Source organism: Erithacus rubecula, assembly GCF_903797595.1.
Source record: "Erithacus rubecula genome assembly, chromosome: 1".
Classification (NCBI taxonomy): Eukaryota; Metazoa; Chordata; class Aves; order Passeriformes; family Muscicapidae; genus Erithacus; species Erithacus rubecula.
In genome coordinates, this window is record NC_136658.1 from 35,792,519 (window position 1) to 35,816,912 (window position 24,394).

At 36.3% G+C, this 24,394-nt stretch overlaps 1 protein-coding gene across 5 annotated transcripts in view; it reads left to right on the plus strand.

Moving 5' to 3' along the window:
- The first annotated feature begins 294 nt into the window (after positions 1-294).
- DEUP1 (deuterosome assembly protein 1) overlaps positions 295-24,394 on the plus strand; it is a 41,562-nt gene continuing 17,462 nt past the window's right edge. For 3 of the 5 annotated variants that reach the window (XM_079323669.1, XM_079323670.1, XM_079323671.1), the window contains exons 1-9: positions 295-410; positions 1,378-1,442; positions 5,212-5,383; positions 6,728-6,823; positions 12,025-12,159; positions 14,952-15,065; positions 17,433-17,645; positions 22,039-22,184; positions 22,765-22,870. In XM_079323669.1, the coding sequence (XP_079179795.1) occupies positions 1,399-1,442; positions 5,212-5,383; positions 6,728-6,823; positions 12,025-12,159; positions 14,952-15,065; positions 17,433-17,645; positions 22,039-22,184; positions 22,765-22,870 (1,026 nt within the window). In that variant the 5' untranslated portion in view covers positions 295-410; positions 1,378-1,398. Of the gene's footprint in view, positions 411-1,377; positions 1,443-5,211; positions 5,384-6,727; positions 6,824-12,024; positions 12,160-14,951; positions 15,066-17,432; positions 17,646-22,038; positions 22,185-22,764; positions 22,871-24,394 lie in introns of those variants that run through there. The other 2 variants (XM_079323673.1, XM_079323672.1) reach the window with 2 other exon arrangements.

The window sequence follows — 24,394 nt, forward strand, 5'->3', positions numbered from 1 at the left end:
AAGAGGGAAAAAACCCCACACCTTGCCTACTGATTTCTTAAATTATGTTAAAGGAAAAGTACATGTTCATTATCCTGGGTGAAATTATCCCGTGGTGAAATTCACTCCAGCTTCCTTCCGATCGACGGAGGGACGCGGGGACGGACCGTGGGCGCCCGCCGGGGCCGGTGTCCGGCCCTGTCCCATCCATGTCGGGCCCTGTCCTGTCCCTGTCCCTGTCCCGGCCCTGTCCCGGCCCTGTCCCAGCCCTGCCCCGGCCGCCTTCCCGCCTCGCCCGCCGCCCTCGGCGTTACCGCGGCGACGGGCGGGAGCCGCGGCGGGACGGGCGCCGGGGGTGGCCGGGCTGCGGGGCTCGTACCGGGGCCACAGCGGCAGCGGGGGCGGCAGCAGCGGAGCGGGGAGCGCGGCAGGTAACGGGAGGGAAGGGGCGGCCGCGGAAGCCCGGGGGTGCTGTCTGTGCCTCGGTCTCCTCAGCACAGCCAAGGCTGTCCCTGTGCCGGTGTCACCTGAGGTGTCGCTCTGCTATGGCTGGTCCTGTGGCAGCATCCCCTCTGGTGCCTGCTCCTTTTTCAGCCAGTGCCCCTGTGGCAGTGTCACCTCAGGTGCCTGCTCCCTGTGGAGCCAGGGCTGCAGTGCCATGCTGTTCCCCTGCGGTGCCATGGTGTTGTTCCCCTGCGGTGCCATGGGTCATTGCCCACACGCCTGTGGGCACTGGTACCCGTGCGCTTGAGAGCCCCACTGCCCTTCCCCAGCAGGAATTAGGGCTGTTTCGTGCTCTCCCATCACCCATAATGTTCCTGCATGCAGGCAGCCATGACCCCACATCCTTGTGTCCTGCTGGACCCGCAGAACCGGACTGGTCTCAGCAATAGCATTGTTCTGATCTTCCTGCCGAGTGTCCCAGACTGCATCTGCCAGGCAAGGGAGCGACTAGTGCGTAGGAATCCGAAATTGTGTTTGAGAGCAGCTTTAGCCTGGCTGGAGGTTAATCACGGTGTGCAAAGGTACAAGTGTTTGATGAACGCAGCCATGGATCAAATTTAGATCCATGTGCTTCGGAGTGTTCAAATCGCACAGCAGGGAGTGATCAAAATTTTGTGTATGGAGACCCGGGCTAGTTCAAGCTCAGCACCACCTCTGGTATCTCAGTGCTGCACCAAGTGCGAGAATTGCTGTCCGAGCTGATCTTACTCCCGAAGGTTTTGCCTTGCCCATTCCAGCCTGTAATTAGAGCTGCACTCCCCTGTCCTTGTTGTTTGCAGTGAGAAAATTGCATAGTATGAAAGAAAAACATAGAACTATCCAGTTTGCACTACTTGGCTATGTTAATGAATGCATTTCTGAGTCTGAAATACTTGATTTTTGGTGTTTTAACAGGTTAAAACGACAATCAGTGTTATGGAGGAGGACTTAGAAGTGTTAGAGGAACAAGATGTGACTAAGTATGTAATGACTTACTGTCTTGGGAGTTGGATATATGATGGAATTGAATTATGTAGGTTTATTAAAAAGGTGAAACACAAAATATTAATGATTTTGGAAGGAAACTCGATTCTCTATTTCTTCTGCTTTCCACGCAAACTGGAGAAGTTGCTGCTAATTAAGACAAGACATTGCTTTGTCTAATGCTCTATTTGCTATTTCTGTTAGTTATTTAAATGTTTAAATATTCATACCTGAACCAAGGGGAGGGGGGTAAAAATGAATGCTATGTGGGGTTTTATTAAGATGCTAAGAAACGTTATTTCAAACTTTTTTTAAAAAGTACTTGAAGTTGCTAGGCTACAGCAGTATAAACTTACATATCACAGCTCTTAAAACATTAAGAATCTTGAAAAAAAGATTCATTGCTAAAGCCCAAGCCTTATTTTGCACAGATAATAACTACAACTGTCTCCCGAAGTATTAAGTGCAATTTTCATAAGAACACATAATCATTTTTTATTTCTACATAGTGTAAATTTAGTTCTTTTAATCTTAATCTAAAAAATGTGTTAGCACAAAGCCTTTCTAAAGAAATGAGAACTTGAGTAAGATTTGGTGTAGGACCTCATCCCTTTCAGCACTTCAAGGAACAACAAATTTAAGAAGTACTTCTGCACTTAATGACTTAAACAGAATATTTATCCATCATAATTTTGTATGCAAATTTACTGACTACTTTTCAAGTAAACCAGTTTATTCTGTCATTATTACCAAGAAACAACACAACATGATACAATACACATTAAGGATAAAAGTATTTCTTAAAATAAAAGATGCATGATCTATTATACCTTATTCTGGTCCAAGAAAGTTTTTAATTGGATTTAAAAGTATGATGTGTCATACTGAAGAATAATGCATGCACTTTCATGATAAATTGCTGCAGTAAAATATTCTGGTCAGTGTGCCCCCCTCCTTTTTTTTTCCTTTGAGGATATTCTTTTTTCATACCATAGTTATATGATTTGTAAAAGTAGCCATATAAAAACTTGAGTTAGAAAACCCTAAAGGTTTTGCTATTCTTTGGCTACAAGTCAGAAGCCTATTTCAAAAATTCAAGATTCTGCCTTGTCTTCAATCAATATATGAAATTTCAGGCTATTGCAGAAGAACCATAAACCATAATTCTTGCTAGCTAGTTATTTCCATTAACTATACAAAGAATCTGAAAGAGCAGTTTAGGATACATCTTCACTGAAGGGAAACAATTTCAATCTATGCAGACTGTATTCCAGGGATAATGCAGGGCCTTTAAAATTTGGGAAAATGGCTGAGTAATGGTGGTGAGAATCATGACAATTACATTCCAGCTGCAAGGACTCATAAATCACAAATTGTATATCCATAGATGTGCATGAGTCAGTCTGGCTGAAAGTTGTTAAATAACTAAGTTGTAGTTCTTATAATGGAACTTTGGTGTAGAAGATTCTATCTAGAAGATTCTATTGGTTTGTATATTTCCTATTTTTAGAGCAAGGTTTGCAATAGTAAAATTAATATTCACTGTAAAAGCTGTGGTAAATATCCAAACCTAATGAATATACTATGTAAGATTGAATAAGTTCTGCTTGTATTTGCATAAATATGGCCATACTTTTTTTTCTATTTGTGAGCAAATGTAAATGCTAAGGGAAGAAAGTATAAAGTCAAGGCAGACAGTATGAACCAAACATTTCTTAAATCATCTGTTTTTAAATGACAACTATTCTATAGTGTATGAACCATTTTTTCTATGTCTGTTAGGAAATAATCAGAAAAGTGGAGGCCTGTGCAGATGTCCAAAGCAAAGGATAAATAAATAGAGCTAGAAAGGTCTAACTAGTACAAAAATTGTTTGTGATAAAGAAAAAGACCTGGAGGTGGTAAAACTTTTTATCTGGGTTTTTGTCTTAATTTGGAAACATTTTGTTTCACATTATGATAAATAGTTATTATTGACAGTAGAATATGACTCATGTCTATTTTCATTTCTATGGAGAGAGAATAAAAGAAGACTAAGCTTGCCTATACCACTTTTAAAATGAGATAACTTTAAATGTTTTGAGCTGTTTCAAAGTAAATGAACCCAAAAAAAGTAGCTGCCACTTGCTGAAGTACAAGTCATTACTTCCCTGTATGACAGATCCATTCGATGAATGCATTCAGCAAACTGGGAATGCTGAATCTGCATGGGTAAAAAAACCCATGCAGACTTCCTTGCTTATGAGAAAATTTTTTCTTTGTGTGTTTGTTTACAAGATGTCTTAGTAAAAAAAAGAAACCAGTGCATTCCACATGCAGTGGTCAAAATAAATTCTCATTACTGTGGTGCCATATAATCGGCCATATTCTGAGGGGACAAATTAGCACTTTTCAAAACAATAGTGGACTAAAGCAATAGTTACTGCAGCAAGTAGCACCTCTCTTCTAGTGGGTGGGGTTGACTGCAGATCTGTGTTCAATACCAGAGCCTTGGTACGGAGTAGTTTTGGTAGGAGAAGAGCAGCAGTAATGTACAAATTCACGTACATATTTCCTTTTGCAGCTGCAAGTGTGCTTAGAGGATCCAGGTAAGGAATTAAGGAAAGTGAAGGTAGACTGAGCTCTTAGCTCTCTCAGAAGGGATTTTTTTTTTAACAGCTCCCTTTTATATAATGATGGCTGTAGGTTCAAGAAGCATGCAAGAGCTGTTAAGAGAAAATAATTTATCAACAAATGCAGCATTTGCTGTGTGCAGGAAGATCTGAAAGAGGCAGGTGAAATTTAAGAGTGAAAAGGTGTCAGCCATGGTGGATCTGGAAGAGTAATCTGATGATCCAGGCTAGAAGTTGTGTTCTTACTGGCATAAGGATATTTAGATTATCCATGGGACACCCAATAAAGCAAGTACCTGTTTCTGAAGGCTGAAATCACATAGCTGAATCATTGCTGCTGCTTCACCAAAGTGTTGCCACGTGACACTAGAGGAGGCTGGAAGTGCACAGGTGTTTACAGCAGTATCAAGGAAAAGGTAGTCTTGATGTAGCAGGTATACCTGATTAAGCAGTATTGCTTTAACTTCTGTTTTCAAAATCCCATTTTATATTCCTCCTAGAAGCAATCAAAGTTTGCCCATCATTAATGCTACTTTTGAGATGGGTTCCAGGCACTTGGGAGGTGGGTGTTTTTCTTTTGAGAGATATGCATCACTTGCTTGCACTTTGGTTATTGTCATCTTAGAATTCGTATTAAATTTCAAAACGGCATTACCAACAGTTTTAGCATTAAAAAGTCATTAAGATTTATATGTGCATTTAAAAAGCCCTTCCAAGCTTAACATTGATACCATTACAGTTTCAAGGATTTGTGGATGTAAAAGAAGTTTTAAAGATTTTAACTTTAGAAAACCATGCTAAGTTTTAATTACTATATTAAAAATCTAACAGATTCACACCAATTTCCTGTAATAATTATCTCTTTCAGGGATGTGCACAATTTAAGCATGAAATAAAAGTTTTGTGATACTAAGGAGCTGTTTTTCAGTTTAGTGCAGTCAAAAGTTGAGCATGCAGGCAAACTCAAGATTGATGAAGTGAGCTTCCACCTACATATGAGGGCATCACTTAACTTTCCCATTTCTTTCTTTCTTTCTCTTGTTGGAAAATGGTTAGTTCGATCACAATTAAAATAGAATTGTAGCAGTGTAAATAAAAATTTGTTTTCTCCCATATTTTTTATTTGAAAAAATAAATCTCTTTATGTTTTTAGAGCTTCTCCATGTGAAGCTGAACTTCAGGAATTAGTGCATCAAATTGACATCATGGTAAACAGAAAACAAGTAGAATGGGAAAGAAAGATGAGAGCTTTGGAAGCAAAGATGGATATCCAGGATCAAGAATTAGCAAGTGCCCAAAACAAACTGGATCAAAAAGGTCAAGAGGTATTTAAGAATATCACATTCTATTAAAAAAGTATTTATTCTGGGAGTTTCTTGTTAGTATGCTTTAAATTCTCTATAAGGAGACCGTTTGTTCTATCATGTAAAAATACCAAACACCCCTTAAAGGTCACTAATTATCCTTTGTGTTTTTTGTTCTGAAGTGTGCTTCTGTTCTGAAAAGTGATTGTAAAAATGTCATTGGAAATCTCATATTTCTTCTACTTCCCTAAAGTCTACATCAAATATTCTTGGGTTAGCTGTAAAAAGATAATTTGATGTTTTTTTCTAAATGCCAGCACTTCTCATTTAATCAGAAATTTTAAATGAAAGAATGCAGTTCAAAAAGGTTCCCAAAATTATGGCTTTGTTGCTCCCATTTATACCTGATTTTTTAACATTTTACATTATATACTGTCTTTGTATGATAATTTTATTCACTATATCAAGACTTGAAAGTCATTACTACTTAGACTTTCTTATGAAGCTTAAAGCCCCAGTGTACCTGGTGTTGTCTGTACTTCACAGTCTTTTCTGCTGAGCAATTATTCAGAAACATCAAGAAATCCTTGCATAGCACTCAGTTCTGGTTCAAGCCAGCTGAATTTAGGAGTTTACATGAGGGCATCCTTGTGTGAGCTAGGTGGCTAAATTGCCCGTGGGAGTTTTGAAAATAGAGTGACTCTCCCTAATGAGCAATTAAGAACTTGCCCTTAGTCCCTGCAGTCAGAGGAACCAAGAGAAGAATTCAAGTAGCCCATCCTCAAAGTATCAGTTTACTTGCTGTACAGATATATTATCTGAAATACTTTAGCATATTCTACCAAGATTCCAACTTCCCCTTCAGAAAAGCACAGGTGCCATGTATGCTGTCTGTCATATTTCTTAGGTCCCTGTGAAACTCAGTAATAATTCATAATATCACAAATAGCACTGCACTTAGGGAGCTGAAATGAGTCTACAGTGTCTTCTGGTAATTTGTGCATAAATACTGGAAGGTAATTTGTATCATTTTATAACCCATGCAAGGAAAATTTTCACCATGGGGAACAGTGTACTTGGGTTAAAAAAGCTTTTAGAAATGGTCTTCCATGACAGACTTGTACAATATTATGATTAAATTGTAACATCAGCGTGCGATGAGATTGTTTAGTATAAAATCCCCAATTTGATGTTTACACAATCTGGATCTGTGGTATGCAGTTTTGTTATCAAGTTACTGAATTAATTTTAATATCTCTCCTTAAATCAGTGGTCTTCTTTCAAAGTTTTAAATTACTTTTCCAAAAATTGCATATTTTGGAAAATGTCAGAAAAGGTACATGTGAATGCTTATTTTAACTGCAGGTGGGACTACTTCAACAAGAATTGGAAAACTTACAGAAGACTAAAAATGAAATGGCTCAGAGTTATGAAACTCAGCTTCAAGCACTGAAATCTCAAGTAAGAAAAATGTCAGTTTCATTATTTTGTGATTGCAATATAAAAAAACTTATACATGTGCCATTATGGATTTGGGAAAGATGAATTGTGTCATACAGATGATGACTACAGCTTCCTACCAGGCTCCATTATAATTTAGGTACTGTCATGTCAAAACCCTTTGGATGGATTTTGATATGGATGTGACATCTGTTATGAAGACAGATACTTGATTTCCTAGCTTCAAACTAATAAACTAAAGCCTCAGTGAACAAATACAATAGGTAATTGGATTCATGCTAATATGAGTCTGATGCACATTAGGGATTTTAAGATTTATACTGTGCTTGTAATGTCTTTGCTATACTTTTTTCTGATTTTAGTTTCTCTGATTTACTCAACTGTTAAAGTGGCCCCATAGCTTTCCATAAGGTATAGATTTCCATTGTATCAAAACTGGAGTCAGCCACATTTTGATGTTGGGAGTTTGTTTTGACTTTGTGTCCTTGCAGCCCAGAAAGCCAGTTGTATCCTGGGCTGCATATGGAGAAATGTGGCCAACAGATTGAGGGAGGTTTTCTCCCTCTCTTTCCTGCACTGGTGAGGCCCCACCTGCAGTGCTGTGTCCAGCTCTGGAGTCCCAGAATGAGGAACACTTGGACCTGTTGCAGTGAGTCAAGAAGAGGCCATGAAGAAGATCAGAGGGGTCTGGACCATCTCTCTGCTGAAGACAGGCTGGGAGAAAGGACAAGGGTTTTAAGCTGAACAAGTGCAGATTTAGACTGAGGAACAATCTATTATTTATTTCAATGAGGGTGATGAGACATCGGAACAGGTTGCCCAGAGAAGTTGTGGATGCCCCATTCCTGGATGTCTTCCAGGCCAAAGTGGATGGGGCTTAGAGCAAGCTGATCTAATGGAAGGTGTCCCTGTTTATGGCAGGGGAGTTGTACTAAATGGTCTTTTAAAGGTCCCTTTCAACCCAAAGCATTCTATGATTTTTTAATTTGGTTTGGCTGTGTTTGCTTTTCACCTGTGTTTTTGTTTCTTCACTATTTTCTGCTTCAATCATGAATCTAAATTCTTAGCAAACTTGAGTTGATTCTGTTTCTCAGATTTTAACAACTAAGGTACACAACTCTGCATTGTTTTTCTTGCTACTTTTCTGTTCCCTTCAGTGGATTCTCCTACCAGAGATGTAGAGTTACAATTCAGAATTTCCAGTCACCACACTTATTATATAGTGGTGTCAGATTGCATAAATTTGATATCATTATTCTCATTTAGAAATGATGGTACACCTGAGTCCATCAAATGAATAAATGTATTACTTATTTTTAATGTAATATTGTCTTTCATTTATATTTTTTTAGCATATGAAAATGGATTTGGAAAATAGTTCTGAAAATAGTCAGTGAATACTTTGTACAAAACAAAGGCTGTTTTGTAATTAGCACTTTTAATCATTTGGGAAAGTAGCTAGAAATAAAAGCTGGTTTATAATTTACACAAATTACAGAAAAGCATCATTTTAGCATGATTATTGAGAATATAAATGTCACACAACAAAAAAGAGTGTGACATTTTATGCATAAGTAGTAAGATATCTTTAGCAATGCAGAACTGTCCTCAAAAATATGGTAGAGCTCCCTTTTCTTTATAACATTTGCTGCAATATTTTTCACTTACTAAATTTTTTTCCATACTAAAAATGCTTGGACTTATGTTACAGGTGGTTGCTAATATCTTCACTGAAATGGAACCTTCTGGAACAGAAACTCCAGGCCATTATTCATAAAGACTTCTATTCTGGAGTTTTTAATTACCCTGCAGGTCCTTCCCATGGGCAAATACAACCTGTGTTTTATTTTTTTAGAGAACCTGACATTTTCTAACCTACAAGCTTCTCTCTTTAAACCTGGTTATATTTCTTGCCCAAATTCTGCTTTTTAGTTACCACTCATGCCACTTAACCTTTCTTTGAGTTTCTGGATTGCTTTTTCTTCTATCTTTATGCAAGAACTTTGGATTTATATCTCTTAAGAATATACATCACTTTGCCAATCCATGTCTCTAAACATTTCATTCTCTCTCAGTCATCCTATTTATTTTTCTAAAGGTTCCAGCACTGGTGCTGTTTGCATTTTATTTTTCAGTCCTTATTCCTCTCCTTTGACCAAACCATATTTCTTCATGAAATATCCATTCACTTTGACTGAAAAAGAAAGCTTTTAAATGCCTATGTTAAGTGGCCTGCCTTGATTCTCTATATGATAAACAGAAGTCTGCCTGTCAGAACAATTCCTAGCACCTATGCTAGACGATGGGACTGTCCCAGTCTGCTCCTCTAGCTTTTGCCACATCTCCTTATTTTGTTTCCTGAATTACAGTGCTGCAGTGTCTGCAATGGAATGCCTCTAATGTCCCTAATTATCAGCTACGTAAACCCATATCTAAACCCATATCACAGACCTTCTGTGACAATATTAATTTTTGCCTTATCTTCTTTGATTAGCTTTATTTGGTTCTTATTCTCTCTTGGAAGATATACCACCTTCCAAAGTGTAGAATCTTACAAGCTACAATTTAGTTTTGCACAAATTGTGTGTTACTATTTACCAATAGCACTGTATCTTTCTCTACAGACTTATTCTTAAAATCCTTCCCAAGATTTAGCAATAGTAAGGATCACTCTTTGTAGCTCTCCGAATGAATTTCTCTTCTGTGGTCCTGTGTCCTTTTTACCCTGGATACTGCTAAAACCAGTTGTTTAATGAGCAGTATTCCCTCTGAATTAATTGTGTGTCTGTTGAATGCAGAAAAACCTATATTTTTCTTGTATTAGGGAAATAATTCCTGGTATGTAACCTGAAACTTCTAGGCCACACTGCTGCATTCATTCAAATGTGCAGCATTTTGTCATAACTAAATATCAAAAACTTTTGGGGTTCATCTGCATTACTTTGATCCTTTTCTTTTCTTTTCTTTTCTTTTCTTTTCTTTTCTTTTCTTTTCTTTTCTTTTCTTTTCTTTTCTTTTCTTTTCTTTTTTTTTTTTTTTTTTTTTTTTTTTTTCTTTACTTCTCTGTCTAGTAGTTATTCTCACTTTGAAAGTAGTGGAAATCTCTCAGAGAAAGAACAAGGATCCATTCTTGCTCTAAGAAGTTTGCAACTAATTTCCTCACCTAGACATGTAAAAGCTGTGTCTGAGCTATCCCAGACTCCCTTTAGAATCACCAGAAAGAAATGGACACCCCCAGAATACAATTAATGTCAGTGTATGACAAGAATTTAAGATAGCTGAAATGACTAAGCATTTGCAGGCAGGTTTTTTCTGATGCAGAGTATCTCAGGTTTGTATGTCTAACTTTCAAAAACTTAAACTAAGGTGGATTCTACCCCAGAACTCACTAAAATGATTTTTTTTTGAGATATACGACATGCAAATAGAACAACTTGGACCCTTTAAAGCAAATATCTGGCCTTAAATGGAAGGATTTTTGGCTATTAGTCTAGTTTCCAGTCATCATAACATCCAGACTATAATTTGCCTTTAATATCCTACTGTCATTAAATATCTAAGACTCAAACTAAATTTTTTCATTTTCCATTTCAGACTGATTTACTGAATTGTTAGATCTGTATTTCCTAGACTTTTTAGAATAAACATTCCAATACCTGTCTTATCTGGATTTAGTCTTCCCAGGCAGTTCACATATGCCATAATATATTCAAGAGACAAACTGTTACTTGAAAAAGGATATCTTTCTTCCAAGGTCAATGAGTTCCATGTTGTTTCAGCCTGGATACTCTGACTCATTTTAAATATTTTATCTTAACTCTGTTCTCTGGCAAAGTCAATTTCAAACATAGGCAGCTTCACTGCAAGACTTCTGATTTGGTTTTGAAGGTGATAACTCAGCTCTATGTGCCCATGTTAAAGAATTGCTATTCAGACATTCCAAGTTAGTGAGATCTATGCTTGGGCATTTTCATATCATGAAACTTTCCAGTCCAGGACAATCTGTCTTCTCATCATCTTTTCAATTACTTTTTACTGTCCCTTATGAAGATTCTCAAGTCCATCTCAAATGTATCTAGGCAGTTTCCATTTCCAGATTATTTTTAAATTAATTTCTGTTCTGTATCTTCTCTGGACTTCTCTGGCCATGTTTGTTATATGAACAGACCTTAATTTCTCATTCACTTGACTCAACAGGATTCCAGTCAGTACTTCACTTTGAGCTATTAACAAAAATATGAGATTTTACAGATTTTGTCTCGGTGTACAAAGAACTTTATGTGATAGCCAGATTTTTTAAAGTCATATATACTTAAATAAGTAAAAGTATACTTAAATAAGTAAAGGAACTAAACAACAAGAGACATCATCAGTATTTATTGTAAGCTTCTTTTCTGCACAATATTCTTCCCCAAGTTCTTTCACTCAGCTTTACTCAAGACCATATTTTTAGTGTTTCCTTTACCAATATACTTGAGGTTGCTTTTTTTTTTTTCCAAAATCAAATATGCATATTCCTACCAAACAGTATCACTTTTCTGTATCAAATCTGTTAACAGGCACTAGACAGACCCATTGCTTTGTGCAGTGTAGTGAACTGATGTGAAAACTGGTTTTTCTGGAGAGGCTGGTCCTTCTCCTGGTACCTTTTCTTCTGTGCCTCTGACTCCTAAGCCAGGCTTGCATGGTGACATCAGCAGGCAGTGCCTGTTGTCTGTTTAGTGTCTAATTCTGAGACCCACACAGAAGAGTGCAATCACCACACACATAACATTTCAACAATTTTCATCATAAGAAAGGCAGGCACAAGTTTAGAGTACATTAATGATAATCTTTCCTTTTGACTAGTGAGGCACCCTTTAAAAATGTCAACACAAGATGGCAGTAAACAAGTGGAGAACATTCCATATGAACCCTGTAGAGGAAATGACTCTGGGGGTAACAGTGCCATGGAGAGCTGCAGTAGAATTAAGTAGCTGTCAAATGAACTGATTTGAACAGTTAGTTAACATTTATATGAGAGCTTAGTCTTGTTTATCTGTGATAACTCTCTAAATTGACTTTTACTTTGCTAATTTATTTTTTGTTACATTGATTCAACATTTAGAACACTACAGCTGAAGTTGGTGATTCTAGTTTAAAAAAAAATCTTTGGCCATCCTTGATAGATTCTGCATGTTCAACTCTACTTTTGTTTTTAGTTCTCAAAGTTGACACGTAGTTACGAAAAGCTACAGTCACATCAGTTGAAACAAAAAAAGTTTGAAAGTAGAGAAAAATGTGAGGAAAACCCAGAGACATCATCTAACCCTAGGAATTTATACGTGAAACTGGAGGTAAGAATAGTTTGTCATTATATTTTAATTTGAATATGCTACTAGATCTAATCTTTGGTTTAAAATCTTAAGCTTTATTTCACTCTTAATTCTACAAAAATTTCCCTGCTTTGGCAAGAATGGTAATTAGTTTTAATATTATTTAATACCAGTATTTTTTTTTAGGGGGAGTGCAACTATCAATAAATTTTATCAATATATTTTTCCTGATTAATAGATGTGTACTGGATAACACAGTCTCTTGAGGCATGAGAGTTTGTACATATGCAGGATACTGTCACAGTATGCTTTTCATTAATTCAAGTTTTACAGACCTCAGGACAACCTTGACCACATTGGGCTACATAGAAAAAAGGATTGGAAAGCTGCTTGTTACACATGCATCTTACCAGCACCCGTTTGCCTGGGGCAATCCACAACCTTGACCTCAGTGCCTGATTTCCCTAGGCAATGTATGAGGAAGGATTAGGCACTTAAAAGTACATCCTCCAGAATCCAGCATACTGACTGGGGACTAGATAATAGATGCTGAGAATAGGATTTGGTTATATTCCCTATGCCTTTGGACACAGGCTGGATTTTAGTGGACTAATTCCTGCACACAGGAAGACACTTACTTTTGTTTATAATTCCCAGCCTTGACTTCTCAGAGGTTACTTTATGACCTGTGGAATAATGAGGTATTTATTGGACCAGCAGGAAAGTTAGGCAAGATAGAGAACTTGTAGAGAGTGTGCCTGCAAGTGGTGTCTCCTCTCCAAATGCTTCTCTGGCTGCATTCTCTGGAGCAGAAACTGATAAGCAGTATTATTTATTATAACTGAGCAATAGAATCTCTAGGTATGCTAATTTTTGCTGCTTCTTTTTTACCTATCCAATAAATTTCCTGATAACCTGAGCTAAATGAAACAACTTCAAAAGGAAGAATTCGGAGCTTGTTGAAAAATAGCATTTGCCTATTGGTAGAAAACTAACATGGGAAGATTATATTTCAAGTTCTGTCTTGAAAGATTTTTACACCAAGTCCTCCACTTATGGGAAAACAGTCTAACCAGTAATCTGATGATGCAGAGGATGATAACAAAATTCATTTTTTCTCTGTCCATCCTTTGTGAAGAGCACAATGAAGTATTGTGTGCTCTGTGCTTACTGGGCTGGATGCTGTAGACAAAGCAAGGGGAGTGGTACCAGTTGGTAAGGGAGCTGCTTGCCCAGCTGCTAAACATTGGGAGGACTTACACAGTTATGATGTAGATTTATAATGCAGATGTTTTGGACACTTTGAGGATTTTTCAATCAAGAAATTCAGCTCTAGTACATTTTAAGTAATTTCCTACTTTTAACTCAAATTAAGCAGGTCTTAGCATCTGTATTTTGGATTTGCCTTTTATGTTATTCTATAAAATATAGGAGTAACTTTTGCAACCTCCAGGTTCCTGTATCTACATAGACACATCCCAGCTCTCCATGATGTTGGCTCTCTTCCACATGGAAGTTCTCACCATCACAAAAACTACAATGCTTTGGACTGCAGCTTAGCTGTCAACATCAGCTACTACAAGAATAATAAATGGGCTGTACATCTATCAGTGATATATCACTGCTGTCAGCTAATTTGAGAATAACCTTACTCAAGATTAAAATGTGAAAATAATGTAAGACAATGCTATAATTTGATTAATTATGCAGTATGAAAAATGAGTGCTTGGAATATATTCAGCAAATTCTTGTATTCAGGAAATAATTACTGTGGTGCAAATCTACTAAGCTCAGCAGTGCTTTAGTAAGGCCTTGAACCTGCAGTCCTCATTAAATAGTCTGAAACTCCATTTGTATCATGTTTTTTAAAATAGGGAAATATTTATTGTTTTAAATGCCAAAGCAGGTATTAGGAAAGCTATGAAAGAAGATTTATATTAATCTATGTGGAGAAATAGTCAGGTTTTTCCCAGTAGCAAAAAAACCCCATCTTGTTTTAAATTTGGGGAATATGCCAGTTTAGCTTAATTATAAAATATCGTCTGTCTTTTTGGAACAACATTTCCATTAGTTTTCAATATATAAATCAGTGTACTGTTATTTTGCTAAATATTCAAACAAAAAGAGCAACAGCTCTAGTAACTGCAGTTCTGCTTATTTTTTAGGATACTGCCTTTAAAATGTATTTATGAACATATAAAGTTTGGTGTGAGTTTAAAGCAAATTCACGTACAATGTAAATGTGAATGTAAGTGCAAATACAAAAACAATATTAGATAAATCTAACATAATAGAAATTCTTAAACAGTTTTTTGTTTAAATAGGTGAACTCAGAACCTGAGGCAGCAATTTTAAAGACAGGAAGAAGTAAAATTTAGTCAATATAGATGCTGTCCCATTAAAAACAAAGGCGAAAAGTGAGCACTTTGTGTCTGAGTATTAAGGGTTTGATTTTGTGCTGACGACCTTGCTTAACACTGATGCAGCTTTAAAGTCACAGGAACTACTATCCAATAACGTTTGTGGATCATAGTGATAACTCTAATATCTTATTTTACAGTTTTTATTCATTTATTATGTTTACACTCATAAGATCAATAGCCCTTAAGCCTGGTCTTTCTCTGGTGGGAATGATTCAGTGGCTGGTTTATAGAATTGTTCTTTTTTTAAACTTCTTTCCAAAATTATGGAAAGATTATGCATTAATTAAAAAACTAAATATTTCTTAGAATTATACAAATTACAAAATTCTTTAGATTGAGGAAAATAGATATTTTCTCTGTGTTTGCTAGCTTTGTTTTCTTGTCTTTCAGGAATTTAAGCCAAAATCACATGAATGGGAGAAGAATGGAACAACCTGTGTAAATATCCCTGTTTATGTACATAGGGAAGCAAAATTATTGCCCGAGAAATGTAATTTATTTCAGGTAAAATTCCTACCTTCTTACTCTAGGAAGAAAATTAACTCTTTGCTCACTTTAGAGCTTACTTGAACTTAATTTTCAAAAACTAAGCTTATGGTTAATCTTACAATGCATGTCTATATTGGTAGTGAATATATGGTAAGGCAGAACCATACTGGAAGATTTAATGAAACATGCAGTTATTTGAATTTTTCTAATGGAAGTGAAAAAATTAATAAGGATCATTATGAAAATGATAACATTTCTTTTTTAAAAAAAACAACAATTACAAAAATCGGTGAGTACTCCTTTTTACTTTTTAAGACTATTGTGGATATACTTTTCCATGCTATTTATTAATATGCAATTAATTGTGACAATTTATTAAAAAGTATCTTACCAAGTAATTAGTGCATGTCATTAGGGTTTTGATGTGCATGAAGTGCCTTCAAAAATGATAGCCTTCATTTTTTTGAAGATCATAAATATGCATTAGTATAATTTATGCAGAAAAATGAATTTTCATATGCTACTCCAGGATAACTCTTGGAGTTGTTTGTTGGATCACTTAGCCCTTTTTTTCCCATATTTTTTAGCCTTCTAGATACCATACAGCTCTTTGGTTGATTTCATCATTTTTTACTTGCCAATTTGCTTATTGCTTTTTGAAAATATTTTTTAAATTCCTTCTAATCCAGAAAATGAACGTTATTTAATTATATCATTATAATGTATCCTTCTCTTAAAAAAAACCCAGAAAATAACTTGCAAATTAACTGGGCCACAAGACAGATGGAAAATTAAGTAAGGAGAAGCCAATTATGTTGCTCACTGATAATTCCCTTTTGCACTGTTTCTAAGCTCATTGGATCTTAAGCTAGTGAAACACTTTCTTAAAAATTCCCATGAGACTCTTTACACATATCCAGAGTTTCCATGGATGACAGTTATGTTTTGGGTTTAGCTGCTGAGAGCATTGTATTCCAGCAATTGAACTTCCATACAAATGTGTTAAAAAGCAAATCTGTGACTAGACAAAACTACTGACTGGTGACATGTTGATTGTACAGTTGGACAAGTCAAAAATAGAGTACTCAGGGTGATCATTCACATTTTTCTGTTGAAGCTTTCATTGCCATCAGTGAACTTGCTTCAAAGACAATTTCCTTCACAACTTTAACATAATACCAACTATTCTTTTAAATACAAGTCTGATGAACTGTTACCCTTAGCTGTTTCAAAAGTGTTAATTGTTCCTGCATCTTTGCCTCAAATTCATCTTTTGTAAGATCTTTGGTTTACAACTGAAGTCTTGCACTATAATTTTCATGGGATGCCTTGACTCTTTGGTGTATCAGAGTCCATAACTTGGATGTCAAAGGGACTTTAATTTTTTACCTATAGAAATGAAACTTAACCAGTAATTTTTTTTTTCCTTTTTATTTGATATGCAGCCAGTGATCCATTCTACTTAGGTCCTCAGCCAACACAAATTATGGGGACAATAACATAAAAAAAGTCTAAAGTATTACTTTTTGCAGTCCTTGTAAATGAAATATGGTATTTGCAACCCTATTTGTTTTTACTTTATATTTTCTTGCCCAACTTTACCTCTGCACATGATATACGATTTCCAGGTCATATTTTGTTGTCATTTTTCAAGTAATTCTCAGTCTTCTAAAAGATTAGTGCTGCTTGTTAATCTCCCAGTAGTGGGATCCATGTGGATAGTTTTTTAAACAGCAAAACCAGTTGCCATAGCAATTATGTTTCTTCACAATGTCTGTGGATTCAGAAATACTGGCAATACCAATTTTCTGAAGTTATGTGTTTAGGATTTTAATTGGTACAAGAAGCTGCATGGGGTGTAGGACTCTGCCAAACGTACGAATGATTCTTCCCCAAGTTCAAGGATAATGATCTCAAAGAAGTACAGTTCCTGTAGTAACTGAGCTGTTTGTACATGACCTGTGTAATGGTAGCCCTCTAGTCAAAGGTTAATATCTATCCTGAGGCACACACACACAGCTCCTACTGAGTTCAATGAATCAACGAGGAACATTGCTCTCAAATTATTTCTCACAGGTAAATGCTTTGAGTAGGTCATCATAATCACCTTTTTCACATTTGAGGCTCATTAACATTAAGTTCTAGGAAAATACACAGCACAAGAGAAAAAAAATCCTTGAAAAACTCCTGTGCCCTTGAAGGTTCTTGAAACATTTATTTTTACTGAGGGCAAGTTAGTCAAACTGTTGGAGTTGTACTATCTTTTCTAAGCAAATCCAGGTGAAGATGAGATTAGCCTTATGATTTCAGCAGTAATGATTTGGTCCTAGCAATTAACATACAATTATTGAGTTTCATTTAAAATATTTTCTTGTTTTACAGAAGCAGACCCAGAATTATCAACTCCAGATATGCAATAAGAAGCAAAACCAAGGAGAACTAATTACCTATACCCAGCCCAAAAGTGAAAACAATGATTTGATTATTGAAAAGCTAAAGGCAACTGTGAATGAAATAGCAAGAAACAAGAATAAACTGGTAGAGGAAAATATGAAACTCCATGAGAATCTTAAAATGTACCAAAATCAGTGTCAGGTATTGATAGTTTTTTATGATGACTGTGCAATTGATGTTAGAAAATCAAGATGAGATTTTCATACGTAAAGGTACATTAGGTATATTCTGTGCATGAACACAGAATAATTTGAGAACAGTATGGGTTGGATTTTTTTAGTAAAACAGAAATAAGCTTGATTTGTAGCAGTATGTTTTTTGTCTTGTCTGTATCTAGAGTTTTATAACTCTACTTTATCCATAGCATCTACATGAACTTCCCCTAGTTTGGTTCCTTGTATATAAATGACTTCTGTGAAATCTCTTTATCTCTTTAACTTTGTTAGTTTTAAAAGGGGATTATGCAGTAAAATTTTAAAACTTTTTAAGTGTCTGGACATATAAAGAACCATCAGGTTTTATCTTATCCCCAGTTCACTGTTTTTCAGCATAGCACTGATCTGTGAAGACAGCCATTTGCTCCTCTTCTTTTGATCATGTTGTATGAATTCTGACAAGATTGAGATAATACCAGATCTTTACAACCTTTTTTATTATCTATGTTTGAAACATATTGATGAAATTCTCACTGATTTTTTTTCTGGTGACATACACCAGTTATGCTTTTGCTTATTTATTTAAGCACTTGCAGGTTCAGTAATATATTGAATGGCCTATAGTAACTTCAAGTCTTTTTGGAGAAAGATTTGTTTCTGTTTATAGACAGTCTTGCAGAGTGCTAACAGCATATTCAATATACTTTATAGGAATTAGCATATATGTGGCAGAGGGTAATTTCAGATTGTGTTGTCAGGTGTTGTCAGAAGAGCCAAGTTCATACATGCCATTTGCACATCAATTCACTGAGTCTTCTGCCTGTATGCAAGCTATCAGTGTGCAAGCAAAGCTGCTGTTTTGTTAAATGGCCTGTTAAAAAGGCTGCCATCAAAAGTGGTGGGACAAGAATATGCAGTGGAACAAATCATGGCACTTGCATCACATGGATACAGGCTGTATGACAGATTGTCCTGTAGCCTTCAAGAAAATCTTCAAGCAGGAAGAATTGTGCAATCACATATTCAAGAGAATATAAGAGCTGTGGGAAGCTTGAAGACATTTAAGTAGAAGTGGAGCTAGATGTACATAACAGTGTAATCTAAAGGGCAGAAAGTTGCAGAATAACTGTGTTGGTGGTGTGGATGCTGCTATGTTAGTTAGAAAAGCTGCATTTGGAAATAGCTGCATGAGGGAAACACTGATGTCAATGTAGGGTGAAAAGGAGTAGGTCAGGGAAAATAGTTTTTTAGGAATGTCTGGATGAGAAAGAAGAAAGTACAAGGCCAGTTGTCAACCAGAAAAAGTAAGCAGGTTTACATGAAGGAGAATTACGTGGAGGATGGCAATAGTTGGGCATGATATGGCTGAAGGGGGAAGGAGTAGATGAGAATCTTGGTGTGGAGAACTCTGATGGCAATGAAAGCAAGAATTGTTGTGCCTCATATATTCCTTTATGCCTGTGAAAATTTCATAGTGCATCTAATTATTTCCCTTATACTACTACTAATTAGCAAATAATAAAGTGCAATGTATGGAAGAGCAGTTTGTTGACTTTACAGAATATGCAGAGTTTAAAAGATCTACATGTAGATTGCAGTCTATTTCTCTACCCTATCTGACAAACTTATCTGCAGCCCTAACATGAGAGGTAACATGAAAACATCACACAAGGAGCTTGGTTCTTGAAAAGTCAGCATTATGTCAGCTGCTAGACATTAATTTATGTAAAAATACACCATATAATTGCATATTAAAGGTTGAACAGTGTATTGGGTTTGTGTTGGGAAGGTTTTGGTAATGGGGGCTCTCCAGGGATGGCCTCTGTGAAAAGCTGCTGGAAGCTTCCCCCATGTCTGAGAGTCAATGCCTGCAGATTCCATGATTCCAAGGCTGAGCCCAACAGCAGTGAGGGTGGACCTTGGGGTTAATGCATTTAAGAGGAGGGGGAAGAAGAACCCTGTGCAGTGGGGAAAAAGAGTGAGAATATGTGAGAGGAGCAGCCCTGAGACCCCAAGGTCAGTGCAGGAGGAGGGGCAGGAGGAGCTCCAGGCACCAGAGCTGAGATTCCCCTGGTGCAGCCCATGGTGAGGCAGCTGAGCCCCTGCAGCCCATGGGGGTCCATGGTGGAGCAGAGATCCACCTGCAGCTCCTGGAGCATCCCAGCCAGAGCCAGGGGATGCCCAGAGGAGGCTGTGGGAAGCCTGTGCTGGAGCAAGCTCATGACAAGACCTGTGGCCCTGTGGAGGGAAGAGCCCACACTGGTGCAGGTTTGCTGGCAGAACTTGTGACCCCACTGGGGACCCACACTGGAGCAGCCTGTTCCTGAAGGACAGCACCCTATGAAGATAATTGACCTGGGAAGGAAGAAGGCATGAAGAGAAGGTGTTCTGAGATTTAGTTTTTATTTTTCATTGACTTGCTCTAATATGATTAGCAAGAAATTAATTTCTCTGAGTTGAGTCTGTTCTGTCCTTGGCAGTAACTGATGAGTGATCTCTCCCTGTCCTTACCTCAAGAAACAAAAAACATTTCTCTAGTTTCTCTGCCCTGTCCAGCTGAGAAAGGCAGTGAAAGTGTGGCTGTGGTGGGTACCTGGCATCCAGTCAGGGTCAACCCACCACAAACACTTTTGAACAGAATTAGGACAAGATCTGATCAGGAAATGTTTGGGACTGTTTTGATTGGCAAGCTAGAAGAAGCAAAACTTTTCACAGAAATAAATAAATGATTTAATGATTTTTTCAACTTGAAACCGACTCTTTATATGAGATATTTGCTAAACAAATCCTAAAGTTTTCTGCTTAAAATTAATTTTCATTTTAACCAGATGCAATAGATATTTTCTGAAATAATAAGTGATACATGTCTAATTTTTTTAACTGATAAGTGAAACTGGGAAACTCTTGACCTGAAGTTCTGTTTCAATTATTATTGCAGCTGCTGCTGGCACTGCTGTTGTTCCTGCTACTATTTTAATTCACAAGAAAATACAATTTATGTAAATATGTGTGATAACTGCAGTCTATCACAGAAAATATGACTTCTGCCACACAATTGTGCAGAATTCATTTCCCTTATCCATCCCAAAATTCAATCAGAGGGTAACCATCTCCCAAATTCATATGTTATAAAACAATTGTGGCTATTCCTTGAATGTTGGGAGTCATGAAGATGAGAATAAGCAAGTCTTACCAACAACTTTAACAATTCATTAAGCTTTATTTCACTTGAATATACCTAGAATTGCATTGTGATGTTTAAAAAATGTAACAAATGTTGCCTTAATGTAACAAAGAATAATATGAATGAGTCCATATATGCATCCCCACCCCAAAATGCAAAAGCACTTTGTCTTCAGCAATCCTGTCAGCCAGAGGAAGACCACAGGCTTCTTGGAAGGAGGGTCATTCTCACAGGAGGCTCTAAGGGAAATAAACCTTTGAAGTTCTTCCTTACAGTGCAGTTTCTGGCATCCAGTTTTCTTGAAATGTTAAAGGCTTTATTTTTGCTCTGAAATATGGAAGGTATATTCAAATAAAATGAAGAAATTATTAAAAAATGTGAATGTTTTTAGTGTAATAGTTTGAAAGGTAAAAGATCAATATCCTTGGTAAAATCTTTTTTTTTTTTAATCTGAAACATGCTTTTGGCTCTTAGGTGAGAACCAGTACATATTCTCTGGATATTACTATTGCAAGCACTGATTATTATTGTTACTTTTGTTACTTATGAGTTATATTTCCAATTTCTAAAATTTATTATGTTTCCAGTATATTTTTGTGAAATTCTGATTTTTTTTTAATTCACATTTTATTGCCAAATGCAAATATGTCTTCAGGTTGTCTAACATGGTATAAATCAGAAATTAAAGATAAAAGAGAATAAAGTTTATCAAGTACCTAAGAAAAATTTTTTTTAATTGTTTGAAAATGTTGTGATATTCATTTAAATATGCAATTATCTCCATGCAGATGGAATAAGTTTTGAAGAAGATTTATGCAGCCTTGTAGTTTCTAAAGTTTATAAATTTGGAAATGCTGTTAGGAAAATGGAAAATGGAAGCCACTTATGGCACCAGTTCTGGCATGTGAAACATGTTCCAGGATGCAGAACCTGCTAAAACAAGCAAGCTATATATTTTAGATGCAGTTAGTACAATAAAGAGCTTCTGAATTATGATAATTTCAGAGGCTGATGCATTGGAACATTGTAAGGGCTAAAGAATATTCAGAATCTGATTTTTAGATGAGAGGAACTGACATGGAAGCAATATGTTTTTCAGAAATTAAAATCATATATGTACAGGTATTGAATGTGATGTGTTAAAAACCAGTATTTTAAGCAGTCTAATTTTATTTATCTGTACTTGTTTCCTTAGAACATGGAGGCAGACATCTCAGAAATGAGAAATGAGCTGCAGTCAAGGGATGGTCTCTGGAGAAGGATACAACTGGAATGCCAAAATTTGTATACAGAATTACTGAAAATCAAAGAGTATAAAGATATGCAGGAAATTCAAATAAAGTATGGATGGTGAAGACATATTTAAATAAACAAGCACTTTTGAGCCAATAACCTTTTTCTTAGTTTTAAATTAAGTCTGTTGGAAAAGATACTCTGAATTCAAATGTCAGCTTCTGAATTTTAGACTGGATATTTTCATTGACAATTATATCAGACAATTTCAGGCAATAAATGCAGGCTCTGTTAAAAGGCTTTAATGATGCCTAGATTTTTACAAATCAATGCATTTCAGATATTTCTGCCTATATCTTGACAGTCTTCCATTTCCTCAGCATTAAAACACTTTGGAAACAATGCAATTAAGATTCTCCCTCACCTCCTTAGAATAAAATTGTCATGGTTTTATGGCTTATCTAATCTGCCAAATTATATGAAATACCAGTCTGTAAGAGCTTTATTGTCCTTAATTCCTAGACATCTCCTAAAGTCCAGCCTGGTTTAGACCAAATGCTGATTTGGAGTATTTTTTCATCAGCAAGCAGATCTTCTACTGTTTAGTTTTACACTGTAAAGGATACTGCAAGGTAAAGAGTATTGAATGTTCTGATTGTTTCATGTTTTGTTTATTTCTTACTTAAAGGCATCAGTCATCTCGTGTTCAGCTTACTGAGCAACTAGAAAATAAAAACACTGAGCTATTGCTATTTGCCGAAAATCGAGAACACCAAGAAGAAGAGCTGAACAAGGTATTTCATACCATTTCCAGATCTTAATTGCAGTATAGGAATTTTAGGAGAGAGTACTGACCTAGGGTATGTGTGTATACTGTGGAGAGCAGGAGGATGCACTGTAGGTTCAGGAGAGCATGAAGTTTTTATTTCAAAAAGATTTTGTATATGGTTGCATTTAGTTGTGTAGCTGCAAAATGGACATTGTGATTCTGTGCTGCCTATTTCATTTAATTAATGGAAGAGACCATTCCTACACATTATTGTGATTCAGATAACACCATGCAACGAAGAAAGCCTCCAAAGCTCTGATTAATTGTTAGGCTGTAGAGCTAAGCTGTAATTTGTAGGTGGTCTCAGAGGCAGAATATGCAAACAGATCAACTGATACAAGTCACTGTGGCAGGTACTCACACAAGGCCCAGCTCAATCAGGTACCTGCTGCACAGTCCAGGGCAGAGCTCTCTCGTTGGAACTCGCATCACATTGCATTGCACATTTCAAAAGTGAGCAAGCAGCAGTGGCATGGCACTGTGGAACAGGGTATGGCTTGGCAGGCTGAAATACTTTGGAAGTAGAGGATGCAAGAACTCATCTTACAAGCATGTTCTTTTGCCAAGTAGCAATGTAAGCAAAAATCACAGAACTGTTAGGGTTGGAAGGGTCCAACCTCCCTGTCACCTAGAGCAGGTTACAGGAAAGCTTGCCCAGTGGGGTTTGAATGTCTCTATTTGGATCATCTGACTTGGGTTCACCAGTTTTGGCTTGACAGTCGTGATCTACCTCTTAGGTTTTTTTCATCTCCATCTATTTTTTTTCCAATTCCAATATTCTTCTTCTGTTTGCATAAATAAAAAGGAAATGCAATCTGTTACTCATGTATAGTACACACAATTTTTTAAATGGTTTCAAAGGTTGTTATGCTGGTTTTTGTTGTTTTGTTTCTTACACAGTAAAAAATCTGTCAGTACTAAATTGTTGGTTATAGTAGAAAGATGAGGAAAACACTTTTTATGTTGATACTTTAGAGAACTCTGCACGGGAGGTACTGAAGAAAGTTTGAACTTAAAATTTTACATGTAATGGCAGGAACAATTCTCAACAAGTGATTTGCCATATATACCCTTTATTTCTAACATAGTTTCTTATTAAAGAGCCTCTAGATTGATTTATTTATATTACTCCTAAGTTAATTTAAACTTCATCAAACTTTTTTTTAAACCTATCTTAAGTACAGTATAAATAAATCATACCTAAATTGATTGAATGGATATTTCCTTGGATATTATCATGTATTCAAATTCTGTGCATGATTTTTATTACTTTCTTTTTAAAGGTCTATTGAAGTGTATTGTATTTGTTCATTTCTAATATTAAATAGGCAAATGAAAGTACAAGAGAAGTGTTGAAAAAAAAGATGTAAAAATAAACAAAGCTCTGTGCACTGACTTCCAAAGACATTTTATTTTACAATCTCAGAATCTCTGATTCAGTTAGAAGAGTTGGTGTCTTGGAAGCAACAGCAGAAAAAGTCACTGATAA